At 25.1% G+C, this 23,246-nt stretch overlaps 10 protein-coding genes across 10 annotated transcripts; 6 read left to right on the plus strand and 4 right to left on the minus strand.

Moving 5' to 3' along the window:
- On the minus strand, positions 1-137 carry AAJ76_64000137 (hypothetical protein; the record flags this gene model as incomplete). Its single annotated transcript, XM_024476179.1, has 1 exon — positions 1-137. A coding segment is annotated over one exon (137 nt), but the record flags the coding sequence as incomplete, so codon positions are not given.
- A 1,756-nt stretch (positions 138-1,893) lies between these two features.
- On the plus strand, positions 1,894-2,289 carry AAJ76_640001894 (hypothetical protein; the record flags this gene model as incomplete). Its single annotated transcript, XM_024476181.1, has 1 exon — positions 1,894-2,289. One exon carries the CDS (start codon positions 1,894-1,896, stop codon positions 2,287-2,289), a length of 396 nt encoding a protein of 131 aa, XP_024330249.1.
- Positions 2,290-7,631: 5,342 nt separating this feature from the next.
- On the plus strand, positions 7,632-7,778 carry AAJ76_640007632 (hypothetical protein; the record flags this gene model as incomplete). Its single annotated transcript, XM_024476185.1, has 1 exon — positions 7,632-7,778. One exon carries the CDS (start codon positions 7,632-7,634, stop codon positions 7,776-7,778), a length of 147 nt encoding a protein of 48 aa, XP_024330250.1.
- A 1,514-nt stretch (positions 7,779-9,292) lies between these two features.
- AAJ76_640009691 (hypothetical protein) lies at positions 9,293-9,691 on the minus strand (the record flags this gene model as incomplete). The annotated part of the gene is made up of 1 exon (XM_024476186.1): positions 9,293-9,691. One exon carries the CDS (start codon positions 9,689-9,691, stop codon positions 9,293-9,295), a length of 399 nt encoding a protein of 132 aa, XP_024330251.1.
- Positions 9,692-10,832: 1,141 nt separating this feature from the next.
- On the minus strand, positions 10,833-10,961 carry AAJ76_6400010961 (hypothetical protein; the record flags this gene model as incomplete). Its single annotated transcript, XM_024476177.1, has 1 exon — positions 10,833-10,961. One exon carries the CDS (start codon positions 10,959-10,961, stop codon positions 10,833-10,835), a length of 129 nt encoding a protein of 42 aa, XP_024330252.1.
- A 1,251-nt stretch (positions 10,962-12,212) lies between these two features.
- Positions 12,213-12,338, minus strand: AAJ76_6400012338 (hypothetical protein; the record flags this gene model as incomplete). Its single annotated transcript, XM_024476178.1, has 1 exon — positions 12,213-12,338. The coding sequence occupies one exon, from the start codon at positions 12,336-12,338 to the stop codon at positions 12,213-12,215; it is 126 nt and encodes a 41-aa protein (XP_024330253.1).
- A 2,674-nt stretch (positions 12,339-15,012) lies between these two features.
- On the plus strand, positions 15,013-15,336 carry AAJ76_6400015013 (hypothetical protein; the record flags this gene model as incomplete). The annotated part of the gene is made up of 1 exon (XM_024476180.1): positions 15,013-15,336. The coding sequence occupies one exon, from the start codon at positions 15,013-15,015 to the stop codon at positions 15,334-15,336; it is 324 nt and encodes a 107-aa protein (XP_024330254.1).
- A 4,713-nt stretch (positions 15,337-20,049) lies between these two features.
- Positions 20,050-20,190, plus strand: AAJ76_6400020050 (hypothetical protein; the record flags this gene model as incomplete). The annotated part of the gene is made up of 1 exon (XM_024476182.1): positions 20,050-20,190. The coding sequence occupies one exon, from the start codon at positions 20,050-20,052 to the stop codon at positions 20,188-20,190; it is 141 nt and encodes a 46-aa protein (XP_024330255.1).
- A 652-nt stretch (positions 20,191-20,842) lies between these two features.
- On the plus strand, positions 20,843-21,007 carry AAJ76_6400020843 (hypothetical protein; the record flags this gene model as incomplete). The annotated part of the gene is made up of 1 exon (XM_024476183.1): positions 20,843-21,007. The coding sequence occupies one exon, from the start codon at positions 20,843-20,845 to the stop codon at positions 21,005-21,007; it is 165 nt and encodes a 54-aa protein (XP_024330256.1).
- A 1,260-nt stretch (positions 21,008-22,267) lies between these two features.
- On the plus strand, positions 22,268-23,038 carry AAJ76_6400022268 (hypothetical protein; the record flags this gene model as incomplete). The annotated part of the gene is made up of 1 exon (XM_024476184.1): positions 22,268-23,038. The coding sequence occupies one exon, from the start codon at positions 22,268-22,270 to the stop codon at positions 23,036-23,038; it is 771 nt and encodes a 256-aa protein (XP_024330257.1).
- Between the last annotated feature and the right edge of the window lie 208 nt (positions 23,039-23,246).

Raw genomic sequence — 23,246 nt, forward strand, 5'->3', positions numbered from 1 at the left:
ATGCTTTTTAGACAGAAATAGTTTTTTACATGCAATCCTATTTTACACAAATTATTTCGTATACATCTAAGAGATATATTTTTTTGTCGTTTTTTAAAGCCCAGAAAGCTTAATACTTCCAAGTTGTGGATCTGCATTTTTTTTCAAATAAGATATATCATTACTATTAATTAATGAAGGCCTACCAGAACCAGATTTTCTTTCTAATTGTCCTGTTTAATTAATTTTTTTTTATTTTGGAAACTGTCGATTGGCTTATCAAGAACTTTTTTGCAATTTATTTTTGTTTTCAGCCAATTTCTAAGAAAGTCTTAATCCCGGACTTTTCACTCAAAGATAATTTTTGTGTCATAAGAGATAAAAATAAAGTTTTTCTTAGTTTTACATAAAATTTTCCCGCCAAAAAAAAAAATTCCATTTTGCCACCTAAAATAAAAAATTTTCTGTTAATACAAATAAATTTTAAAAAACATTGTAAATTTCTTTCAGTGTATTTCACATTTTCTATCAAGGTAAAAAAAATCAAATGATGTAGCTATAAAGTGTATGATTACTATACTATTCAAATATTCCTTTTTTTGCCACTATTGTAATTATTGGTTTTAGTTATGAATTTAGTCATTGATCTGTTAGTCTTCAATAATAATTAGTTTTCTATTTGCACAAGGTATTCAAAAATTTCTAAAGCCGAATTTTATCTAGGTTAATTTTAATAAGTTCTAAATAGGTATAATCTCTTAACTCTTTATGAAATAATTCTTCAATTTTATTCTATGTGTCAATTTTACTTAATCTATGATATGTCCATAAGCTATCATTTTTTACTTTATAGCTTCACAATATTCTTTTATCGTAAAAAATTTAATCTGAGAAATGTTGTCTAATTCTCTAATGGCTTAACGCTTCTGTCCAGGAGGATAATTATGTCCAAAAGTTTTTCTCTTAATCTGACAGAAGAATCGTTAGGCAAATACTCCTTCCTTTCATCAAGTATACAATCTAAGTAAATCACCGCCATCTGTTGATCATTCCAACCATTAGCTTTGGCTGGTTCTTTAAATCTATTATATGGGCACATCTAATTCTGTTTTAATTCTACTAATTCTTTTTATTTTTTCTTTAATTTTTACATTCGTTCCTTGTATTATCTTTTCAAATTCTGCATAGTTTCCATAATTCTTATCGTCTTGATTGATATTCTTCGTTAAACTTAACCTGAGGTGCTTACTAGGAATAAGCCCTAGTTTATTATACAACTCTAAATAATTTTTTATTAATGGCTCTATTGGCCGAATACTATTAATAAAGCTCTCCCTGTAGCTAGTATTTTTGTTAGAACCGTTCTTATTATCGGATTTGCTATCATATATAATTGTGTAGGGGTAAAATATTTATACTTTAAAAAATTCTAGTAAATTCCTTTTTTAAGAAAATACTTCTTTTTGTACATGTGGTCTCATACCACGGGGCACATTTTTATTTATACATTTGATTTTAGTAAACAATATTACCTTGAAGATAACAGGTCATGATGAGATTTTAAATAAATATTTTTTCCATTAAATAGACAGTAATTATTTTAACATTTTCTCTTACAGACTTATAAAAATTAATATGTCAGAGAAATCTCGATGACTAAAATTTTAATTAAACAAAAAATTGTAAATTTTGATTATTAATCTAAAACTATAAAAATATGAACCTTATGTGCTTTTAGTTATTTAAAATTATCTTTATAAATTTTTAAATTTTGTTATCTTTAGCATATAAAATCATTTTAAAATATTATTTTTACAAAAATTAGATCACGCATTTAATAGTTTTAGACAAAAAACATTAAATTAAAATTATACTTATTTTTTTGGCTATTTTAAAATAATTATTTTGTCCCTTATGAAATATCGATATTGTCAGAAAATGTTGTTTTTGATTGGTGCTTTAATGGCAAATGTCGCCATTAACATGACTAGCCAAACGCACGAATGTCATCTACACGCAGATAATGGAACAAATGAACAAGAAAGTTTTGTGAACAACATTTTTAGCCTTTTAAACAAAACAAGAAGTGAATTAAGACAGCAAATATGTTTGATACAACGTATAATTCTTCCATTATTTGTTTTTATTTCTGGTTTATCTTTTTTTGCAGCGGTCTCAGTTTTACATAGTAGTAATAATTTCTGGTTTGGATCACTGTTTTTTATCATTTTTCTTATATTAATCTTTTATGATATCAAAATTTTTATTTTGCTAGTAGATTTAAAAAAAGGCTTAAAGGATGATTATTAAATATATATTTATTTTTAATCTAAACCAATTTAATACTGTATAATTTAATTTACTGGTTGTTTAAAAGATAAGCAATGACCTTAACTTTTAATTACAAGGTTTATAAATTTGAAGAACTACAAATTGTAAACGATAAATTTAAAAATTATTTGTAAATTTAGATTTAAATATAAATATATTTTGTAATAATATAAAAGATAGATGTAAATATTTAATTATTTTTAAAACAGTGCTGTTTTTTAATCATTTTTAAAACTTACTTTTACAAAACATGTATATTATATTTTTTTAAATACAATTATAGAAATATCTAAATGTTAACAATCACATCAATTACATATGTGTTATTTGTAATTTTCGTATAATTTTTTTTAAAATTCATATTATATATGTCGTAACAATTAAAATCTTGCTTACAACAAAATACAAAAGCAGAGAATATTATTTTTTACTAAAAATTTATTAATTTTCTAGAAAGAGAAATGGAAAGTTTTATGAAAAAAAAGGCTTGACAATATACATGACAAAAACAATATGCACTTAACGCTTATGTACAATAATGTTAAAATGTAATTCTGCCTCTTTTAATAAAATAATCTATTGAGTAGTCTGTCAGTTGGTATGAAAGTGTAATTGTAAATTAAAAAATATTCATTTTATCTACATCAACAATAAAGTTTTGGCTTTTAGAAAAATGAAAAAAGTGTACTACAACAATAAAATGATGGAAAGCAGATGTTTTTGACAAAAAAAGTTTAACTTTTCAAAATTGGTGTAAATACAAGCTACAAGCTTTTTTAAGAACAGACTTAAATTTTTTGCATTTGGATGAACATATTATAAAAATTTTTTAAAACAAACAGTAGAATTGACAAGTAATTCTTTATAGATTTAAGCATAATTATTTAAATTAATAATAATTGATAATGCAAGTTAGATATTTAGTATATATAAATTAAGATTTTAAGATTATTTTAATTTTTAACAGAAAAGTTTTTACGTGAAATTGGTAGAAAGGATTAAAATTTAATTTTTTTTTATTTTAAAAATACATTTTTGTGTATTATTGGCATGTATTGATCAATGCTAAAAAAGGTCTTTTTGGTTAAGCCACACTACCTGTAAAGTCATTTTATTGTAATGTAATTTATTTAAATACCCCCATAAGCCATGGCGGTGTCAAATAGAGTAGTCAAATGGCTCAATCTCTTTATTTATATTTATTTTGATTATTTATTCAGAAAGCATATAAATTGATTTATTATAAATTTTACAAAAGGTTGACAAATTAATCTGTGTTAAAAATATGTTTTATAACATCAAATAAATTAAAATAAAATTTTTACAGCGTCATTTTGATTTTTTAAAGCTATAAACTGACACTTGATTTTAGGATTAATATATATTGTTACATATTTAAGTAATTTTGCCGCCTCATTATGAAAAATAAAGTAAAGGCGGCAATACCAGGTATTGAGTTTACAAGCATTGTTTGTTGTCTATAAGTCAAAAAACGATAAAAGAAATGTAGAGAATAGCATATAAGTTGGTGTTGGAGGCAGTAGTGACTAACAATCTTAGAAGGGAATTTTTTAGTAATCAAGTAAGAATTTAAAAGTTAGATCTTAGAAAAAATCAGAAAAAAAAAGCTATTTAGGATTATCGAGAAGTTAGAAAACAGCTAGTTAAATTAATAACAGAGAATTTAAAAAACAAATTACAGGATAATCAATTAGGAATTTTAATAAACAATAAAGCGTGTTGATATGAGAAATGGAACTAAAGATCGGTATAACATTCGCAGATTTAAACGTCTTGTAAAATATTGTTATTTTGGAAGAGTGTAAAAAGGTTAGCAGAAGCAGAAAACGCGAGTATATTGATAATGAAAAAAGTTCTTTTTCTTGTTTTGTGTTTGATGAAAGAAGCGAAGAGCAAATATAAAGAGGAAATAAAGCTAATAGGATTAAAATAAAAACAAAAGGCAGGTAGAACTACGATATATAGAAATTCTGAAAATATAATAAATAAAAAATCTGACATAAGAAAATGTTCGGGTTAGCTAAAAACATGTTTGTTGATAAAATAACTCTTTAATGTTTATTAAAGATCAATAACCTGCGAAATTTTGATGTATTAAAACTAGAATACCTAAAGTACCAGTCACAACCGTTTACACCAACGTTGTGCCGTTTCACTAAACTGATCATCTCCTCGATTGGCCACATGTATATTAATCCTAAAAGAAAACATTAGAAGACAATTAAGTAAGTATTTGAAGAAAAAGAAAATAGAATATTGTAAATTGGAGAAGTGTGTGATAGCAATACTTAAATGAAATAAAAAATGAAACAAGAATAGGCCATTTTTTAAATGCTGATGCCACAGGTAAAAAATTATATTAAGAATTTAAAAGAAAGAAAGTTTATATGAAAATCAACATCAGACTGAAGATCTTGATTAGAGCGATACAAAACTCTAATAAAGGGGATGCGAGTTGTATGTAAAAAATTTTACAGAATTAAAAATGACTGAGCTGGAAAGGAACATACACGCTATTTAATGTGCGAAAAATTATTGAAGCAATACTGGGGTTGAAGTAGTAAACAGTTATAGATTTTAAAAAGGGATTTTACAATGTAGAGAACAAATAGGATGATAAACATAAAATAGTCTCAGAGTTTAATAAATAGTATACGAATAAAATCGTATAATTATAAAATACAAAAACCGTCTCAAATTGTACATGAAATAATGACTAGGATTTTTGCTGACTTACAGAGAAATGATGAAGTAATATATATGAATGATATTATTATATACGCGCAAACAAAATGAAGACATGGTAAATTGGTCATAAAAATATTTAGTTGCATTAAAAGGTATAAGATGAGGATAAATATTGGTAAAATACAGTTTTATCAAAAAGAAATAGATATCTTATTTCACATTGAATGAAAAGGAAATGGAAGTAGATGAGATAAAAAAAGCTATGTACCTAATTACTCATATTTTGGAAGTGTAGCAGAATTTAGAAGATTTTTATGAATGACGGGATGGTTTAGAAATTTTATTCTTGACCTACATTACAGTTGACTGAAATTTTTAAACAAATTTGGAGACTTGGAAATAAAGAAATTAAATTAATAAAAAATTATAAGCTAAAAGAAAGTGGTAAGACAAATGGAACTTAATGCTCCTAAACTACAAACAAGAGTTTTTATAAAAAATAGATGTAAATTATTGCAGATTAAATGCGGTTGTGTTACAACAAAATCATAAAAATTGATAATAGTTGTTTAATGGTCGTCTATCAAATTAATGCCTGCGAAAACAGGATGTTGTACTTTTGAAAAAGAAATCTGTGCAATGTACTGAGGAATTAAAAAGTTTGGATACGAACTTAGAGGAAGAAAATTTAAAATCCAAGCGAAGCATAAAACCTTATTTGAAAATAAAATAAATTCTATTTTTATAATAATCGTGTAAATATGTTGACCGAAAAAAGTATAAAAGTTTGAGTTCACAATTAAATATTTGAAGCTATAGAAGATAGTTGATGCGTTGAGCAGAATAAACATTGAGTAAGACGCAAATAAAACAGAGATGGGGATGAGGAATTAAAATAAGTAGAAATTAAATGGATAATACATATTTTAAAAAAGGATGGAAAGATGTACCTAGACAATTTAGAATGATAAGAAGATAAAAATTTTACAAAAAAGTTAAATAGAACAATTAATAAATATAATTGTGGTAATATCTACCATTACCATATCAATTTTGTTTATATCTTTGTTTTTTTTCAATCTATTCTTTATTAATATCATTGCGTGTCCTGTGTAATATTTATACTAAACAAATAAAGTATTAAAGGACAAATTGAATAAACAACAATGAAATCAAGGTACCACCAACAAAAAGGAAACAGTCGTAAAGAATCACGACTTAACACGAATAATCTTCTTCAAATAAAAATTATACTAATTTTACACATGAGATTACAGGAGGAGGCTCTAGAACCTTAAATGTGCTTGAGACTTATTTCGCAACTGACTGAATTCCTGATAAGTACCCCAGAAGCGTACGAGAAATTGAATCATAGATATATCACAGTAAACTATTATGCGATATGGGAAATGTTTTACTGGCCTGGTGTTAAAAAGAAAATTTCAGAAACAATCAAAAAACATGAAAAAAGTCAAGTCGATACTATTGAAAACGTAGGAGTGAACTTGTGTTTGTAGATATCACAAGATGTTTTAAAAAAATAGCACTCAACTATACAAGTTTTAGAGAAGTATATTTTTATTACGATAGATTATTGTATAAGGAAAAAGTGGGAAAGAGATATAGATAAGAAATCGAGCAAAAATGTAACAAAATTCATCAGTGAAGTTGTATTGCGAGAGAAGAAAGTCTGAAGAAAAAATTATAGATAACGATATAGAATTTATTAATGATAAATTCAAAAATCTTTGTAAAAGTCTCGAAATTAAACATATCAAATAAGTGTTGAAAACAGTGGAGAGACAAAGAGAGTAATAAAATTTCAAAGGAAAGTAATATCAAAATCATGCAATGCAAATTTTAAAAAGGATATCGTTGTTTTTACAGAGTTATAAAATACTTAACATGCGATGATTAAATGTAAGTTGTTAGAAGCTGAAAAGTATTACACAGGTATTGTTATAATAAAAATGCTCTAAAAGAAGTTTAAAGTAAACAGTTTATGAAAGGCAAAATAGAAACATTTTAGAAAGCACAAAGTAGGTGTTGGTACTTAAAGTATGGTTATTAGAAAACATGGGATTAATGTTAAATACTATATAAATGTAAGCATGTTGATTATCTCATAACAATGATTTGTGAAATATTTAACATGAAGATTAGCATCCAACAATAAGAGTTAATAAACGAAAAAATAAGCAGAATATAAAAATACGAAAAATGAAGATTCTTAGACGAAGAAAATAAATGAAAAATGTGGTGGAATTATGTACATCGTTATATTTAATAGTAGAATTTTGACAAAAGAAAGAAATATGGCTTTAAAGGTCATTAGAAGGAAAGGAATAACTATCAAAAGGGGGATGTTATACAACAGCGGAGTTTAAAAATAAAAATTTTTTAACAAGAAATTCAAACAATCTTATAATTTAGTTTCTAAAAAGTCTATTTTACGACATAGAAGTGTGTTCTGTATAAGCTTAGCAGGTTTAAATATTTAAATGTGGATTTTTATTTGCTTATTTAAAAAAATAAATTTTACCCGGAAATAAAAAATAGAATTTTTAAATTTTCTTCCAAAATAATAAAATTAATAAACTTTTATAACCCTTATGTTAAAAAGAGAAAGGTTTTTGCTTGAGCTTAAAATTATAGCTGAATATAAAGTCGAAAGAAAAAAAAATTCTGAAAAGATCATTTTTTATCCTTTCTACGTCTCTAGAATAATAAAAGATTGTAAAGAAGGAACAGCTATTTAAACTAAGGGTTTTGGTAAAAATTTTTGCTTAATAGTGTTGATTTTTTGTATCTTGACAAGAAAATTAAAAAGGATCCATTAATAGGTTTAACTAAACTAGCGGAAAAAGTTTTTAAAATCAGAAAAAAGAAAGTACTGCTAGGATTATTTGTTAAAAACTAGTTGTTGTGGGTTATAAAGACAGGAGAAGAGCATGTAAACTATTTTCGTTCAAAAAATATTCAAAATAGATTAAGACTAGTAACAGAATGGTACTACAAAGAGAAAAATTACTTTAAAAGTATTATATGAAGTAGTGAATCTAAGGTATTATTGTTTGAAAAAGTTTATTGCCGCCGTGAAGATGGTTTTCGATATGACATGAAAAATAAAAAACCTATTGTTAATCTTAGCAATAATTCAATCATGGTTCGAGGATGTTTTTCGGTAAAAAGTGTGGAAAATATCAACATTATTGAAGGTAAAATGGATAGTTTAGAGTATACAACAATTCTCAATGATAATTTATTTAAAAGTGCAGTAGATTCAAGTTTTAAATTTTTTAATTCAACAAGATAATGATCCAAAGCACACAAAGAAGATTTTTAGTTTAAAAATATAGAATTAATCGAATGGCCATCTCAATCATTTGATTTAAATCCAACTGAGAATCTATGGTGTGTTCTGATGAAAAATGTTGATTCTAAACGGTGTAAAATATTTAAGAATTGAAAGCTACTGTGGCAGAAGAATGGTGTAAGTACTTAATGAACTGTGCAAAAAGTTGCTTTGGGACTAAAAAAAATATGAAGCTGCAATTGGGGCGAAAGGTGGTCATACAAGTTATTAATAAAAAAATTCTATTTTTTATTTCTATCTAAGATTTATTTTTATTAAAATCATCTGGCTATTTGATTGAATTTTAAATCAAAACACTACAATACACGTGAAAATGTATTTAATAACATATGCACTAAATCTTAGTTATTAATAAATAAAAATTAATAGGTAAATTTAAAAAGAATAAATTTTATTTTTTCATTCCTCTACTGTTCTAATAAACTAAAACCTTAATTTTAACTTAATTATAAGATTTATTAATTTCTTTTTTTTTATTTTCCTCAATAAAAATTAAAAATTCATCAAAAGAATTATAATAATCAGCTAACAGCGTACTTCTAACCCTAGATGGTTCTATAATGATAGCATTATTTTTTAAAGTTTTAATCTTTTGTAAAGCAACATTGTCAGGTTCTAAAAGGTAAAAATAAATAATTTTACAAAGTTCTACATGAAAATTCATAAAAATGTTTAAATCTGATGTAAAAGGCAGAAATTGATCATTAAATTCATAAAAATATCAGTAATGAATTGAAATAAATTAATTTAAAAAGTATATCTTAAATATCGCTTCATCATTATCATCAAAAACCATATAAAGTTTCTCTAAACAGTTCTTATGTTCCTTATTACCATCAAAATTATCAGTAACTTTTTTTAAACTAAATTTTTCTTTTTCCTCTGACAAATTAGTATTTAATATGTTTTTAAAAAAATTTGAATTTTTTTTACCACCTCCAATAAGAGCTTATTTAAAATATGCTGTTCTATTGACATTAAATATAGAACCAAAGATTTGAAAATTTTGTCGATTCTGTATTCTAGCTTTTCTGAAAGTACATTATATTTTGACGCATTAGAATATATTAAGAATTTAAGAATGGGACAACTAATTACTATTTGATAATTTTCCTCAATAAAAGTTTTTTCGGTTTGATCTGTGGGACTACAACCATTTTTCTGAGAAAAATCTTTTGAATATTTACAACTTGAACAAACTTTTCCGCTTATACAACAACTCCTCTTCAAATTCGGCTTCAGCGACATTTTGTTAACCGACACCTTACTTTCAGAAGTAGCACAATAATTGTACATCAACAAACGAGTTGATGTATTACTTTTTAACTTTTAACTAAAATTGTTGAAATTAATTGTTTTCTTGCAATAATTTTCACATTTATTGTTCATTGATCTAGTATTTAGAATATGATTAAATGCAGTCGGGCACTTTGTGAAAGAAGATGCGCTTTTCATTATCGTTGGTTTTTTTGATACAAAAAATTTTGTAGAGGCAAAGTTTAAAGATTGGACTTTTTTTAGATTTTTGTTTGATGTAATAGAATTTTTTAGACATTTTGACTGATCTTATCTTCAACATCAAATGTGGCATTTTTCAAGAAAGAGTAATCCGTAGAATTTACGCAAAAACAAAAAATAGCTAATTGGCAAAATATAGCATCGTTTAATGGGATAATTTTTTTAATTTAAAAACTACAAAATATTTTTAATTAGTTTAATCTCTTTAAAAAAGGACAATTTTTTTTCAGATCTTTTTGTTTATATATTAAAGCTGTAAAATATTTTTTATAAATTTTGAAATTCTTACAAAATTGTTTTTGTAAGATTAATTTAACATATAATTTTTTAATTTATAGGTTTCATTATTTATTGAATAAATGACTTTTTGTTTACTTTGGAGCTTTAATATACATTATTTAATAATTTTTTTGATAAATAAAAGAGAAATGCAATTTTTTAATGTTTAATAATTTTTAACTTGGTAGAAAGAAATAAAAGCCATTATATAACACAATCAAAATCGTGTAATGTTTTAATTTATTAAGTCAATCATTTAAATTATTTGTTTATTAAAACTTCCTATGAGTATGAATTTGCAAATTTTAAAAGATTAAATGGTTTAAATTTTATTTAACAAGTTTGGGTTCTAATTCTAAAATTGACAAAAACTTTTAATAAGCTGTGAAATAATAAGTCATATAATTTTATTTTGATAAATAATTATCGTGTATTAAAGCTATAAAAAGTAAATTTTATTACTTAAATTTTATTATTTGTAAAATAGCATAAAGGATGATACAAAAAATTTATAAGTAATATTTTTTTATAGCAAAAACACAGCATTTATAGTCTACGATCTTCACGAATTTGCCTATCTTTAAAAAAATATAAAAAATATCATTAACAACTAAATTCAAAAAAAATCTTCAAAATATCATTATGTATACATTAGAACCTTTTCATTATTTTTGTATAAAATATGCCACCGTTTAAATGTATATTGGATTAACCAGTTGCCTAAATAATCACGTAAAGCGCCATTTTCTTTCTTAATAGTACTTTTCATATGGTCTCAAAACCCTTCGATTTTATTCATGTGGATGTTATCTACAAAAACTAAAATTTCCAAAGTGAATGACGATATGATATTTAAATTTAAATTTCTTGCAACTGCTAAATATAACGGTAGTCTATCGGCAAATAGAATGCTATCATTTTTAATTTTAGGCATCAAGTCTGCGATTTAATGATTTTATATTGCGATCAGTACACTACAAAGAAAAAAATTCCTTTCTTTTGTTCGGTCTATTTCGCCTAATTTTAAATTATTTTCCCATATCATCGTCGCTTGTAGAATTTCTAATAATCATTTAAAGTGACAAAACGCTTTCATCAACTTCAACGATTATACTACATTCCCCAACACAACAGCTCTTTTTTCAAAATAATTTTTGTAACTGCGGTATTAAACCCACAAATAACGGTAAAATTAATCAATAGTCTTATTTGCTGGTCGAATGATTCAATTAATTTGATTTACAAGAATACACGTTGTGATTCTCAAAGATGATTAAACTATAATAAAAAGTAAGCCTATATAAAAATTTCATCAAATAAGCATATTCCGTGATAATTCATTTTTTGCAAATAAAACAAACATGGTAAAAATCTTCAACCCCAAACCACATCATATGATCAAGGGTATCATAGAAGAGTGTTTGAAGACAAATACTATTCCATAAAGTCACGTCAGTAATGAACCAGAAGTAAAAACTTACACTTTGCGATAGTAGTATTAGATATTCCAAAAAATATCGACAATTGAAAGTCATTTAAGTTGCACAATAAGAAATACAATAGTCTTGTTATTTTTGTTAAAGATAAAGTAGATTAAAACTAAGAAAGGGGTTTCTGACACCTCTTCTTTGTGCATCTATAACCCATATCTCCGACGCTTGCAAAAATTGACAACATTTTGATAATTTCCACGTCTTAGGCACAAAAAGGTAATGCTTATAAGAAAATTTTTAAGTACATCTAAATTAAAAAAATTTCATGGCTTATTTATTGTAATAATCATAAAAGTTATTTCAATTATTTTACTCCTTAAAAATAGTCGTTTATATATTTATGCAAAAGAGGGTGAAGGCTTTTTTATGTTATATGTGCTTTTGCTATTGAATTAAAACAACTTGTTACATTTATGAATACAGATAGTAATAGTGTTGTAAATTCTACATTCAGAGTGTTGATTTGTTTTGTTTATGCTTATAGGTTTTATATCAATTAATTTTGTTGTTTATTTTTTAATTTATTTTTAATATTGTTTGTTTACAAACAATAACATTACTATAAATATAAAACAAAAAGTTACCCCATGAAATATTGGTAAGAAATAACTTGACACGAACAAGACAAGACACCAGAATATTCCAGACCTCATAGTGTGGGAAATATGGTGATTAAAAACGTATAAAACATAATTGAATCTTCTTGTAAAGACGGATACGTCAAATAGTAATAAATAGTAATAGTAATAGTAATAGTAATAGTAATAGTAATAGTAATAGTAATAGTAATAGTAATAGTAATAGTAATAGTAATAGTAATAGTAATAGTAATAGTAATAGTAATAGTAATAGTAATAGTAATAGTAATAGTAATAGTAATAGTAATAGTAATAGTAATAGTAATAGTAATAGTAATAGTAATAGTAATAGTAATAGTAATAGTATTATGAATCAGGTGCCTTACGTCCCCCCAGTGGGGGACGTAAGGCTTCTGTTACATCATATTAATCTTTTAACTCTTAAGTTGGTGACGCAAACAGAGTTAGATTTAGTAATTAAGGCAAATGAAAACGAAATTGCAGTTTTATTGTTTGAATGGAATTTAATTAAGATAAACAGAGTTGTAGATTTTGCCATAAAAATATGCGCCTTACGCATAATTCTAAAGTTCCTGATAAGTTCAGATAGAAATTCTGCTTTTATGGTTTTAGAACTATTGGAAAATCTCTTTTCTGTGGTCTAATTCTTGGCTCTTCTTATTTAAAAGTGATATCAAAACAATACTAAAGCAAATTATTACTATTCGTTAGGTGAAAATTATTCAGAAATCATTGAACGTTCAGGCATTGTAAAAACTCCTAAAGAAGCAGTAAAACATTATAGACAGACGAATTGCGATATTTTTCATTGATAATCGCATTAAATTGTGAGTTCATAATATTTTTGTGCAAATAAATGAAAATAAGTTGAATTATAATCTGGAGAGTCATAGAGGTAAATTTTTACAGGACTGTTGGTGTTTCTGTATCGTAGATACATCATTTAAACCTGCATTGGATCTGCTACTATTGTAGAATACAGATCTGCAAGTGTTCTTATTACTATAATAAATTCTATTGCTCAAGCCGGAAGTATTATATACTCTGATGAATGGAAAGCTTATAGAAGTCTATCTAGTTCAGATGATTATGACTATTACACTGTTTGTCAAAAATACAATTTTGTAGTTCCTATTACTGGTGTGCATAACAGCACGTAGAATCGTACAATAACAGGCTTAAGGTTCAAATTAAATCAAGAAAGGGAACGATTTTAGCTCAAAAAAAGCATTCTTATTAGAATTATTGTTTAAAGAGCAGCATACTACAGAACAATTTTCGTCTTTAATTAAATTATTAAAATGTTTTTTTTTTTAAACGGGGACTGAGAGAACCTGATTCGTATTGTTAAGAGTTAAAAACAACAGTATTATTTTTTTGAAATACTTTCTATGTATGAAAAAATATCGGGGTAGTTGCTTATTTTTCAACGAATTTGCCTACCAGTTTTTAATGCTTATTGATTTCTTGACTTATTGTCTTTTTTTATTTTTTTAGTCCCTATTTTTAGGTTGAAAAAAGATAAGTAAATTTGTGGAGAAGACCCTTCTATTCCTTAAAAAAGCATTCAGACTCAGTAATTTATAGTATGGACTGTAAAAACTACTTTGGTTAAAATCATTGTAGTGGTCCGTAATATCTACAAAGTAGATTTAAAAGATTACTTTGAATTCTTTTTAATATGAAATTTTACAATATTTTTTATAGTAGTTAAAAAATCTCTGGTAAAATTTTCATTAAGCAGTTTGAAATTGGATATTAAATTTTTTGAATAAAAAGTACTTTAATATTTGCCCAGCTAATCTGCAGTGCAATCCCCACAAATTCTTTATACTATATTATTACATACTATTGGTTAAATACCTTTATTTTCTTCTTATTTTATATCAATGCCTTTAATTCTTATCTCCATCTATTGATCTTCATCAATATTTTCATTTACATGTTTAATGTTGTTATTGAATTCAAATTAAAATGTTCTAAAAGGAATAATCATTTTTAAGCGAAGCTTTTGTTATAAATTTTAAACTTATAAAGAATTTGTTTTGCGTTAATTGTGTCATAATTTACAGGGGTTTTACAAAATTTATTGCACCCGGTTTTAAAAATGTTTTTTATGAAAGATAATAGAATTATTTTAAATCTTCTTAATTTTAAAAAAATATTCTACCAAGTTTGATTATGTCTTTCGAAGACCTGTCAGTAACATGTATTAATACAATATTATTTCAAAAATCAACCACTACTAATTTTTTACATTTGGGCATGTTTTTATGATTTTAAAGAAATAAATTAATGATAATTTATATTTTGGGTATAAATTTGTAATTTTAGAATTGAACTATTTTATCGTAAGATAAATTACATATAAACAAGTTTCTTAATGTAATTACTGTTGTATGATCTTGTACTTTTGTAGGCAAAAAACAAAGTGATATTTATAAAATTTTATTTAAATAAGCTCTTTGATAGCAAATAGTATAAAAAACTATATACTTACTTTATAATAATAATCTTATAAAAATTAAAAAAGGCTTTTACAGAATGTTATCATAATCATAAGCTTTTCATAAAATCTGTGATTAATATTTTAAAAATTTTATTTGTTTAAAATGATAAATAATTTATAAATTTTATTTATAAATGTTTTGAAATACATTTATTATTTAACTAAAGTTTACCTTCCTAGTAAATTTAAGCTATTTATTTTATTTTTTATTAGTCCCTAATGAATTCTCAATTTTATCAAAAAATATTTTTGCTTAGTTTTTCTTTAACAAATGCAAGTTCAATTAATGAAACTGATGTGCAAAACGATTATGAGTTAAATACATACGAAAGAATTTACCACAAAAAATTAGAATTTATTTTAGCTGATATGCAAACTAGATTGAAAAAATCAAATGATACTGTTAAAGGGCCTTATGAAATATCTTTCTTGGGCCTTGTGAGAGATCGTAAATTACTTTATATGTGCCTTCGGTTTTTATTTTCTCCGTTTTGTTTTTATATCATTGTATTATTATTTTCTAAATTTTTACAAAGTGAATAGATAGAAGAATCATTTTTTTATTGCTTCTTGGTTATCGTTTTTGTACTTCTTTATTTTGCTGTGTATGACAAATGTAAAGAAATGGCACTATTTATAAATTCTACATGGTAAAGTAAAATAAATGATTTAATTTGTATTGAAATATCAATCAATTTTATTTTAATGGGTTCACGTTATGGTTAAAAAAATTTAGTACTAGACTATAAATTTGCAAGCAGCATATTTTCAGATGGATGACATAGAAAACTTTGTTTAAAACTGCCACGATATGCACATAAAAAGCTTAACATCTAAGTTAAATTAATAGTCTGAAACAAAGTGGTTATAAACATGTCTTAGATTTTGCAAACAATACAAAATTGCAGTAATCTTTTAAATGTATTGAAAAAAATTTTTTAATAGCATCAAACAAAAATGCTTTCATTTAATAAGATTTTACGTAGAATTACAAAGAAATGGCTTTGTATAGCAAAAATTTAATTTTGTGCAAATACAAATCATATTTTCGCGTATATAAATCTCTAGCATTATTTCTAAGTAGGCACCCTGAAGATAAGAAATTTTCTAAAAAGCACGCTCCTAAGCCTAAAAGTTTTTGTTAGCATTGATGTATTTATTTGTAGATCTGCTATCAGTAATTGCATTTTTCTTAGTCGTTGTTTGCTGATGATGGTTGCTGCTCATGATTTTCTTGTACATAAAAAATATATACGGGTAAACTACAATTAAATATTTTTAAAAAATTTATTTTAAAGGGAAAATAATAAAATAAAAGAAATTAATATTATGTGGTAATTATATTACAAAAATTAAATAATTTGTAGTTTTTTTTACAGTTGGTTACATAATTCTATTCATTTTTATCAATGTTTCGCTTACATTTTTAAGCAGCAACTTTAGAAGTATTTTGTTTTTTTTGCAAAAAATAAACTCTTTAATTAGTTTAAAAATGTGCAGCAAGATATAATTTGGCCTGCTGTCATGGATTTTTTTATGAAGTATATGTACCATGGTTTTATGCAATTTACGATACAAACTATTAATTTAATATTTTATATTGATAAAATATTTATAAATAATAAATTTTTTAGTTAAAGGTTAAATTATTATTTTGCGTTCAAATTATTTTATTAAAAGAAGAAGATGATAACTCAAATTGCTTAAAATTTTTTACCTGTAAAAAAACAAAATTAAACTACATTCCGTTGCATAACCCTACGATATCCTTATTTTTATCATTAAACTCCACCAAAATTGCACTAATCTAAAAGTTTATTGACATTAATTAATGCAATTTTTTATACTTGGTTTTATTACTTATTTATATTACTAGATATATTTTATTTTTACAATAAAATTAAAGATTTTTTTAAAAAAAGTATTGCATAATCTTACGAATGTAAAAGTTTTAATTAACTTTTTGGCACAAAAATGTTTAAAATAGTAACTTTGATAGCCCTTAATGAGTAAAAAACTATCTATTTATAATTCTGAAAACCTTGTTATTATTTTACTTAATTAAGCAAAAGAGGTCAATTTCTGAAAATGGCAGCAGATAAGCAAATCACGTGCTGTTATTTCCAAATACATAAAAGATCCTGTATATTATGGTAAAAAAAAGCCACATGGTCGTCTTAAAAAGGTCTCTCTTAGAGCGCAGTCAAAATTATATAAAATTTAGCAGTGGTAAAAATATAACAGTGAATAATTAAAGCATATTTTAGATTTAAGTATTATATATCTACCATAACAAAATTTTTAGCAAAAGATGGCGAATTAAAAGGAGTGTTGTACGCCATAACTCTGCTTTAAATTTTAAACATAAAAAAAAATAGAATTTTATTTTCAAGTAAATAAATTTTTGAGACCAAGTAGGAAGAAATTGTATTTCTAGGTAAAAAAAGTTCATTCTTGATTGCCTAGATGGATATAACTGTTATTGAACAAGTATTTGATTAAAAAAATTGTATATTTACGCAGAGCTATTGGCGGACCTTCAGTCATAGTTTCAAGTTGTTTTAATTATTTTAAAAAATCAGAATTGGCTTTTATTTCGGAAAATATAGAAAGTTTAAAATATTAAGATTGGTGTCAGAAATTGTTTTAAAAAAAGTACAACTTTACAAAAAAAACTTAATGTAGAAGATCTACTTATAAAAATCCAAATGCAAAAGCTTTACAATAATTTGAACTTGAAACATTCACATAGAAAGTTGTATTTGGAATCAAGGAAGAAAAAATATCACCACTAGGCTCGTTATCATGGTTGACAAACGGAAATAACCCGGTTACAAGAGAAAGTACTCTTTGCTATCTTTAAGATAGAAATATGTTCTTTGGAGCCAAAAAAAATTGTTCAAATTGCAGAGAAGCAAATTAAACTGTTGATCTCATTGCTTCAAAGTAAAAAAATGCTAAATGGCAACTACGTGCGTTGACACAATGAAGTTCTAAAATGCATCCCCCGTTTTTTGTAATAAATACCATTAAAATTAAAAAAGAAATTAAGAAATCACTCTGTCCAGGAAATCATTAAGTAAAAAGGTATAGATTCGGGTAGACTCGTTCGTCAAAACGTATAGTAAAGTTAAAAATAATAGACCTGGCTTGATAGCCATAGATAAGAAAAAAAGAGATACTAATCATAGAAGTTGGCATAATTTCATTAAAAAACCTGATAAAGGTTAAAAGTGAGAAGCAAAGATAATATGAAATTATTAAAAACAAAATGACACTGTTATATGGGGTTAAGACAACTATTATACCATATGTACTAACTTGGGGTGTTATAGTTACTAAGTTTTTCGAATTATACAGACGAATATTGAAAATTTTAGATCATATCGAGGCTTACGTTCACTCTTTAGTCTTGGAGAAAAATCTAGAAAGCATTTCTTTAAAGTACAGACGAGCTCGGAAATTTTAAGAACCTGGCGAGGAAGATAAGCTATGGCAATGGTCCCAATTAGCGAACAAAGTGAGCCCAATCCTTTTCAGAACAAAAATTAGTTGATAGTGCATTATAAATAAATATTTTTAGATTGGCGTGGCTATGTTTGTAAAAATTTTCGAAAATACTTTTTAAATAAGGTTTATTAAATTTTTCATTTACAGGATTTTTTTTTCTAGTATCTCTTTTGATAATTAATCCGCATTTTCATTATAGTTTTTGTTTTTTTTTGTGTACGTAAGTTTAATTTTTGTATTTATGGTTTTTAATGTTTGCTTACTAACACTAATTAATTATTAAAATAATATCGATAATTAAACAACAAATACAAAACAAAAGTCTTTACTGTGTGGAATACTATAAAGATACACCGAATAACTATTTATTCTCATTTATTAATAAACAAAATTAACCTTAATAAATTTTTTTGCAAGATAATGCAAGCCCACAAATTTAATATCAGCAAAAAAATGGCTAATTTGCAAAAATATCAAGATAATGCTTTGGCTAGCATGTTTTTCTGATCTAAATTTTATTTAAAATCTTCGGGAAGAACTTTCTAGACAGGTTTATTTCGAAGGTAAAACCTATGATAGTTTAAATAAATTAAAAGCCACAATATCTAAAAATTGGTATAATATTAGCAACTAATTCTGTAAAAAGCTTACTAATTTGATGAAAAGCAAAATTAAACCAGTGATTGAACACAATGGTGGATTAAATATCATTTAAATTAAACTTTCGTAAGATTATGCAATACTTTTTGTCGGATTTAACGAACTTCTCAAATTGGTTTAGCGCAGAGTTCTTTTATTTGATAAAAATAATGCTATTATACTTGTAGTTAAATTTGTGTTTCACTATTGATAGATGGTTATCTTTAAATCTTGATTTCCAAGACTTAACAAAGAATAAACTAGAAATAAAACTATTACGTATATTCCACTTTAGATCTGGGCTTACGACACTTTTTTAAAAAAATCGTAATTTTATAATAACAATATATTATACCTAGTAGTAATAGAACAAATGAGCAGTTAAATTCCAGCAAAAAAATTAAATAGATTACTGTTAATAAATTGATACATTTATGCAATTCACATAGACTTTTTGAAAAAAATTGAGATGTTGTGAGACTATGCAACGGACTGTAAAAGCTGCTTAAATTGTAACATTTTTGTTTAATGACATTAAGAAATTTACTTTTTTATAGTTCCTATGAGTTCGTTTTGTACTTAATATTTGAGAAATGCTTTTAAGTGTTTTATTTTAGACTTTGAATTTGTGATATAATTTACCACCAAATAAATCACAATTCTGCCGAAATATAAAAAATACAAAAAAATGTCCCCTAAATTATTTGTTAAAACTAAAAATAAAATTTAAAGGTTCATATGAAAATTGTAAAGAAAAGTTATTTTTTATAATTTTACATTTACAACATTATAATTTAATTGCATAATTTCATTTAGTAAGTCCGATAATTTGATGTTTCAAAGTGTGCATACATTTTGCTACTGAATTCAGCTTTTAATACCTCTGGCTCTTTAAAAAAATCTAAAATTCATAATTTGTTTACAAACCGAATCAAAGACGAATGTTCATTATCAAATTCTTTTATTTAAAATGTTATTAAATCCTTCCACATAATTATCGTATGCGATTTATTAAATGCTATTTGGTTATATAAAGTCTGTAAAATAAAAAATGCAGATTTTTTTGGGTACTTTTATATTTTTTGACTTAAAACTAATATTATATTTATGATATGCTGTACACAACAATGCAAATTACAGAAAGTTTTTATTTTGTGTTTTGTTACTAAGCGACTTCTAAGCATATTTCAGGTAAAGTATAAAGCCAAAAATGCATATTTTTTTAAGAGACGAGAGAAAAATCTATAAATTTTCTCACCAACAATGTTCTATTATGTTAATCTCTAACCCTTACACATGGCTCTGCCTGAATCCTTAAGTTGTAAAATAATTGGCTTCTTGATAAAATTACTCACAGGTTTAGATTTCAAAAAAAACTCAAGATAAATCAAAGTACATTGTTTAGGATACTGTCTAAATACCGCAGAATGAGATAAAAATAATAAAAAAGGCAAGGAACATTGAGGATCTGTAATACTCCTAAAATTGAGACAATTAAGAAAATCAATTTAAAAAATCTAAAACTATCTTAGAGAAAGGTAGATACTAAGTTTAAAAAGAGTACTGATAAAATATATTGCATTTGTGAGTGAAAACTATTTTAAATGAAGCCAGTATTGGGGTATTTTTGCTATTAAAAACCTCTCTCGTCAAAAAAAAACATTTTGACTAGAATCAATAGAATAGCAGATTTTCTTTGTCTCTCAAATAATAAAATAAAAAGCATTATATTTTTAAATAAGAGCAAATTTAAATTTTTAACTCCAATAGTAAGGTTTCTCTCTGGAGTAACAAGAAATTGGCCTTCAGTTAAAGCGTTTAACACCAACAATTAAATTTGGAGGGGTCGGTCATGGTATAGGGATGTTTCTCATATTATGGAGTAGGGAGGTTGGTATTCATGAATGGAATCATAAATATTGCTGCATATGTTAACATTCGTGCGAATAATTTGACTGCCTCTGTTAATAGAATGGGCATTAAGAAGCTTATTTTCCAACAGGATGACGATCACAAGCCTCCTTCAAAGTTTGCAAGGGTTAATTTCGAGAAGAAAGACATATAATTGTTGTTATAACCTCCACAATCACCAGATTTAAACCCTATCGAGATTCTATGGGCCCCAATTAAGAGGGAGTTGGCTAGTTTATTTTAATACAAAGGACGAGTTTAAGGCAAAAATTGAACAAATTTGGAGTTCAATACTTATAGAATTATGTCAAAAATTAGAAATGAGTTTTAAAAAGTGATCAAGAACAGTTTATGAAACCAAAAGGAGGCATATTAGATATTAAATTAAAAATATGCACTTTTTATTTTACATTTTTTAAAAAATTAAAAAAAACAGCTATTATAACAACAAAAATGTAAAAAGTATTTAAAATTCATATAAAATGCAAAAATAAACAAGATTATTTTTCTTGTTGAGAAAGATAGGGCTGCAGAATTGCATCTTTTCGCTATGCATTTTTTGATTACAGACTGTATATAAATAGCTTGCGCTATCCTGTTGAAAAAGAGATCACAAATATAATGTGTGTTTTTTTAATGGATTTAATAGATATGATGTGCTTTATGTATGTACTTATTTTATTGTTTCAATTACAAATTATCCTTTTTATTTAAATTAAAATTTGCCATCGACACCCTGTATAAGATTAATATAACTAAATAAAAGCGAGGAAAAAGCACAAAAACAACGTTTCGTGCTTAAAGAAATAAACCCTACACTTATGCTACTTGTATTTTAAAAATAATAAAAACTCAACAAATTTTTAAAAAAGAAGGGTAAAAAAATAAATTAATGTTCAGATATATAGATGATGTGCTTTTTTCAAATGTTATGTGTATAGTGTGTCATAGCAATAACACCTTTTGTAATATTTTTAACACTTTGATTACAAATACGGCTTTAAAAAATACAATTGAATTATGTTTTGTACAAATCATAATATTTTACCATAATGTTACCACTTGTATACAAAGAATTTTAAAAAGTTTAAAAACAAAGGGTTAAAAAATAAATAAATGTTAAGATATCATTCTGATAGCTTTTTTGAGGCTTTTGAGATTTTTAATTAATTTTTAAAAAGTTTCTACTTTTATTAAAAAATTAAAAATAAATTTGCAGAATTTAAAACTAAAAGTAAATTTTTTGGCTATAGAAATATTTTTTATAAGTTTATTTATCAAAAACACTTATTTTAGAAATTGTTTTTTTCTTATTTATTTGTAAAGCAGCGTTCTTTACTAGTTTCTTCCAGAGCTAATAAGAAATTGTTATTAATTTTTTACTATAAATAAAAAAGTTTAAAGTACCTCCCACATGAAATTTAAAAAAATATTTTGTAATACAAATATCTTAATATTATTTTTTAGGTTAAAGTTAGCAACTGAAACTACGGAAACTGGTGAACCAAGTAGAAGCAATGATTATAATCCTTCGAAAGTAAATAATATAGAAAATATTGAAGCACTATATTTTAAATGCGTAGAAGGAAGAGGGTTAAAAAGAGTTTTTTTTTCTGTAATGCTAAAAGTTTTAGATTTTATGACTAATGTGAAAAAGAGAATTTGGATAAAATATTCTTCAAAATATTATTCGAAATACATTAAAAGGAATGCAAATTCAAGTGAAAAAAGAAGATATGAAAGAATGGGTTTAGGTATGTTTGGACTGCTTGAGAAACTTAAAAAGCTTTTATTTACAGATGATTCTTGTCAAGAACTTATTTTTGAAAGTTCGCCTCTGTTTGAATTTAGTCATAAATGTTACAGATGTGATAATTGCAATAAACCTAATCCTAAAGGGGATTTAAATTCTATTCATAAATGTAAAAAAACTTGTGAATACTATAATTTAACTAGCGGCCAGGCCATATTACATAGAAATTATTTTTGCTTCTATGCTTTTGTTGGAGAAGAAGTATCAAAGAATTTCAACTTTAAAGCTGACGAAAGAAAGGCATTGTTAGCTACATTTGGTATGACATTTAATAACACTGGATATTCATTTTTAGAAGTAATACTAATTAAGTGTTATGAAATTGTAGATCGAGCAGTTGAAAAAAAAGACTTTAACATTAAAATTTTCTAATATAATACCATTTGTAAATATTTTAACTGATACTATTAGTTAAATGTACAAGTAATTTAAAGAATAACTCTTTTATTCATAATCTTTAGTGAAGTATAATATCAATGTGGTATTAATTCAACATGCATTTTTTATTTTTCAAGGCGATAACTAAGATTGTTTTTCCTCATTGATAATTAGAAATTCACAAAACTTAAAATTTTAAAAA

The sequence above is a fragment of the Vairimorpha ceranae genome (genome assembly GCF_000988165.1).
Source record: "Vairimorpha ceranae strain PA08 1199 chromosome Unknown NODE_64, whole genome shotgun sequence".
In the NCBI taxonomy this organism is placed as follows: domain Eukaryota; kingdom Fungi; phylum Microsporidia; family Nosematidae; genus Vairimorpha; species Vairimorpha ceranae.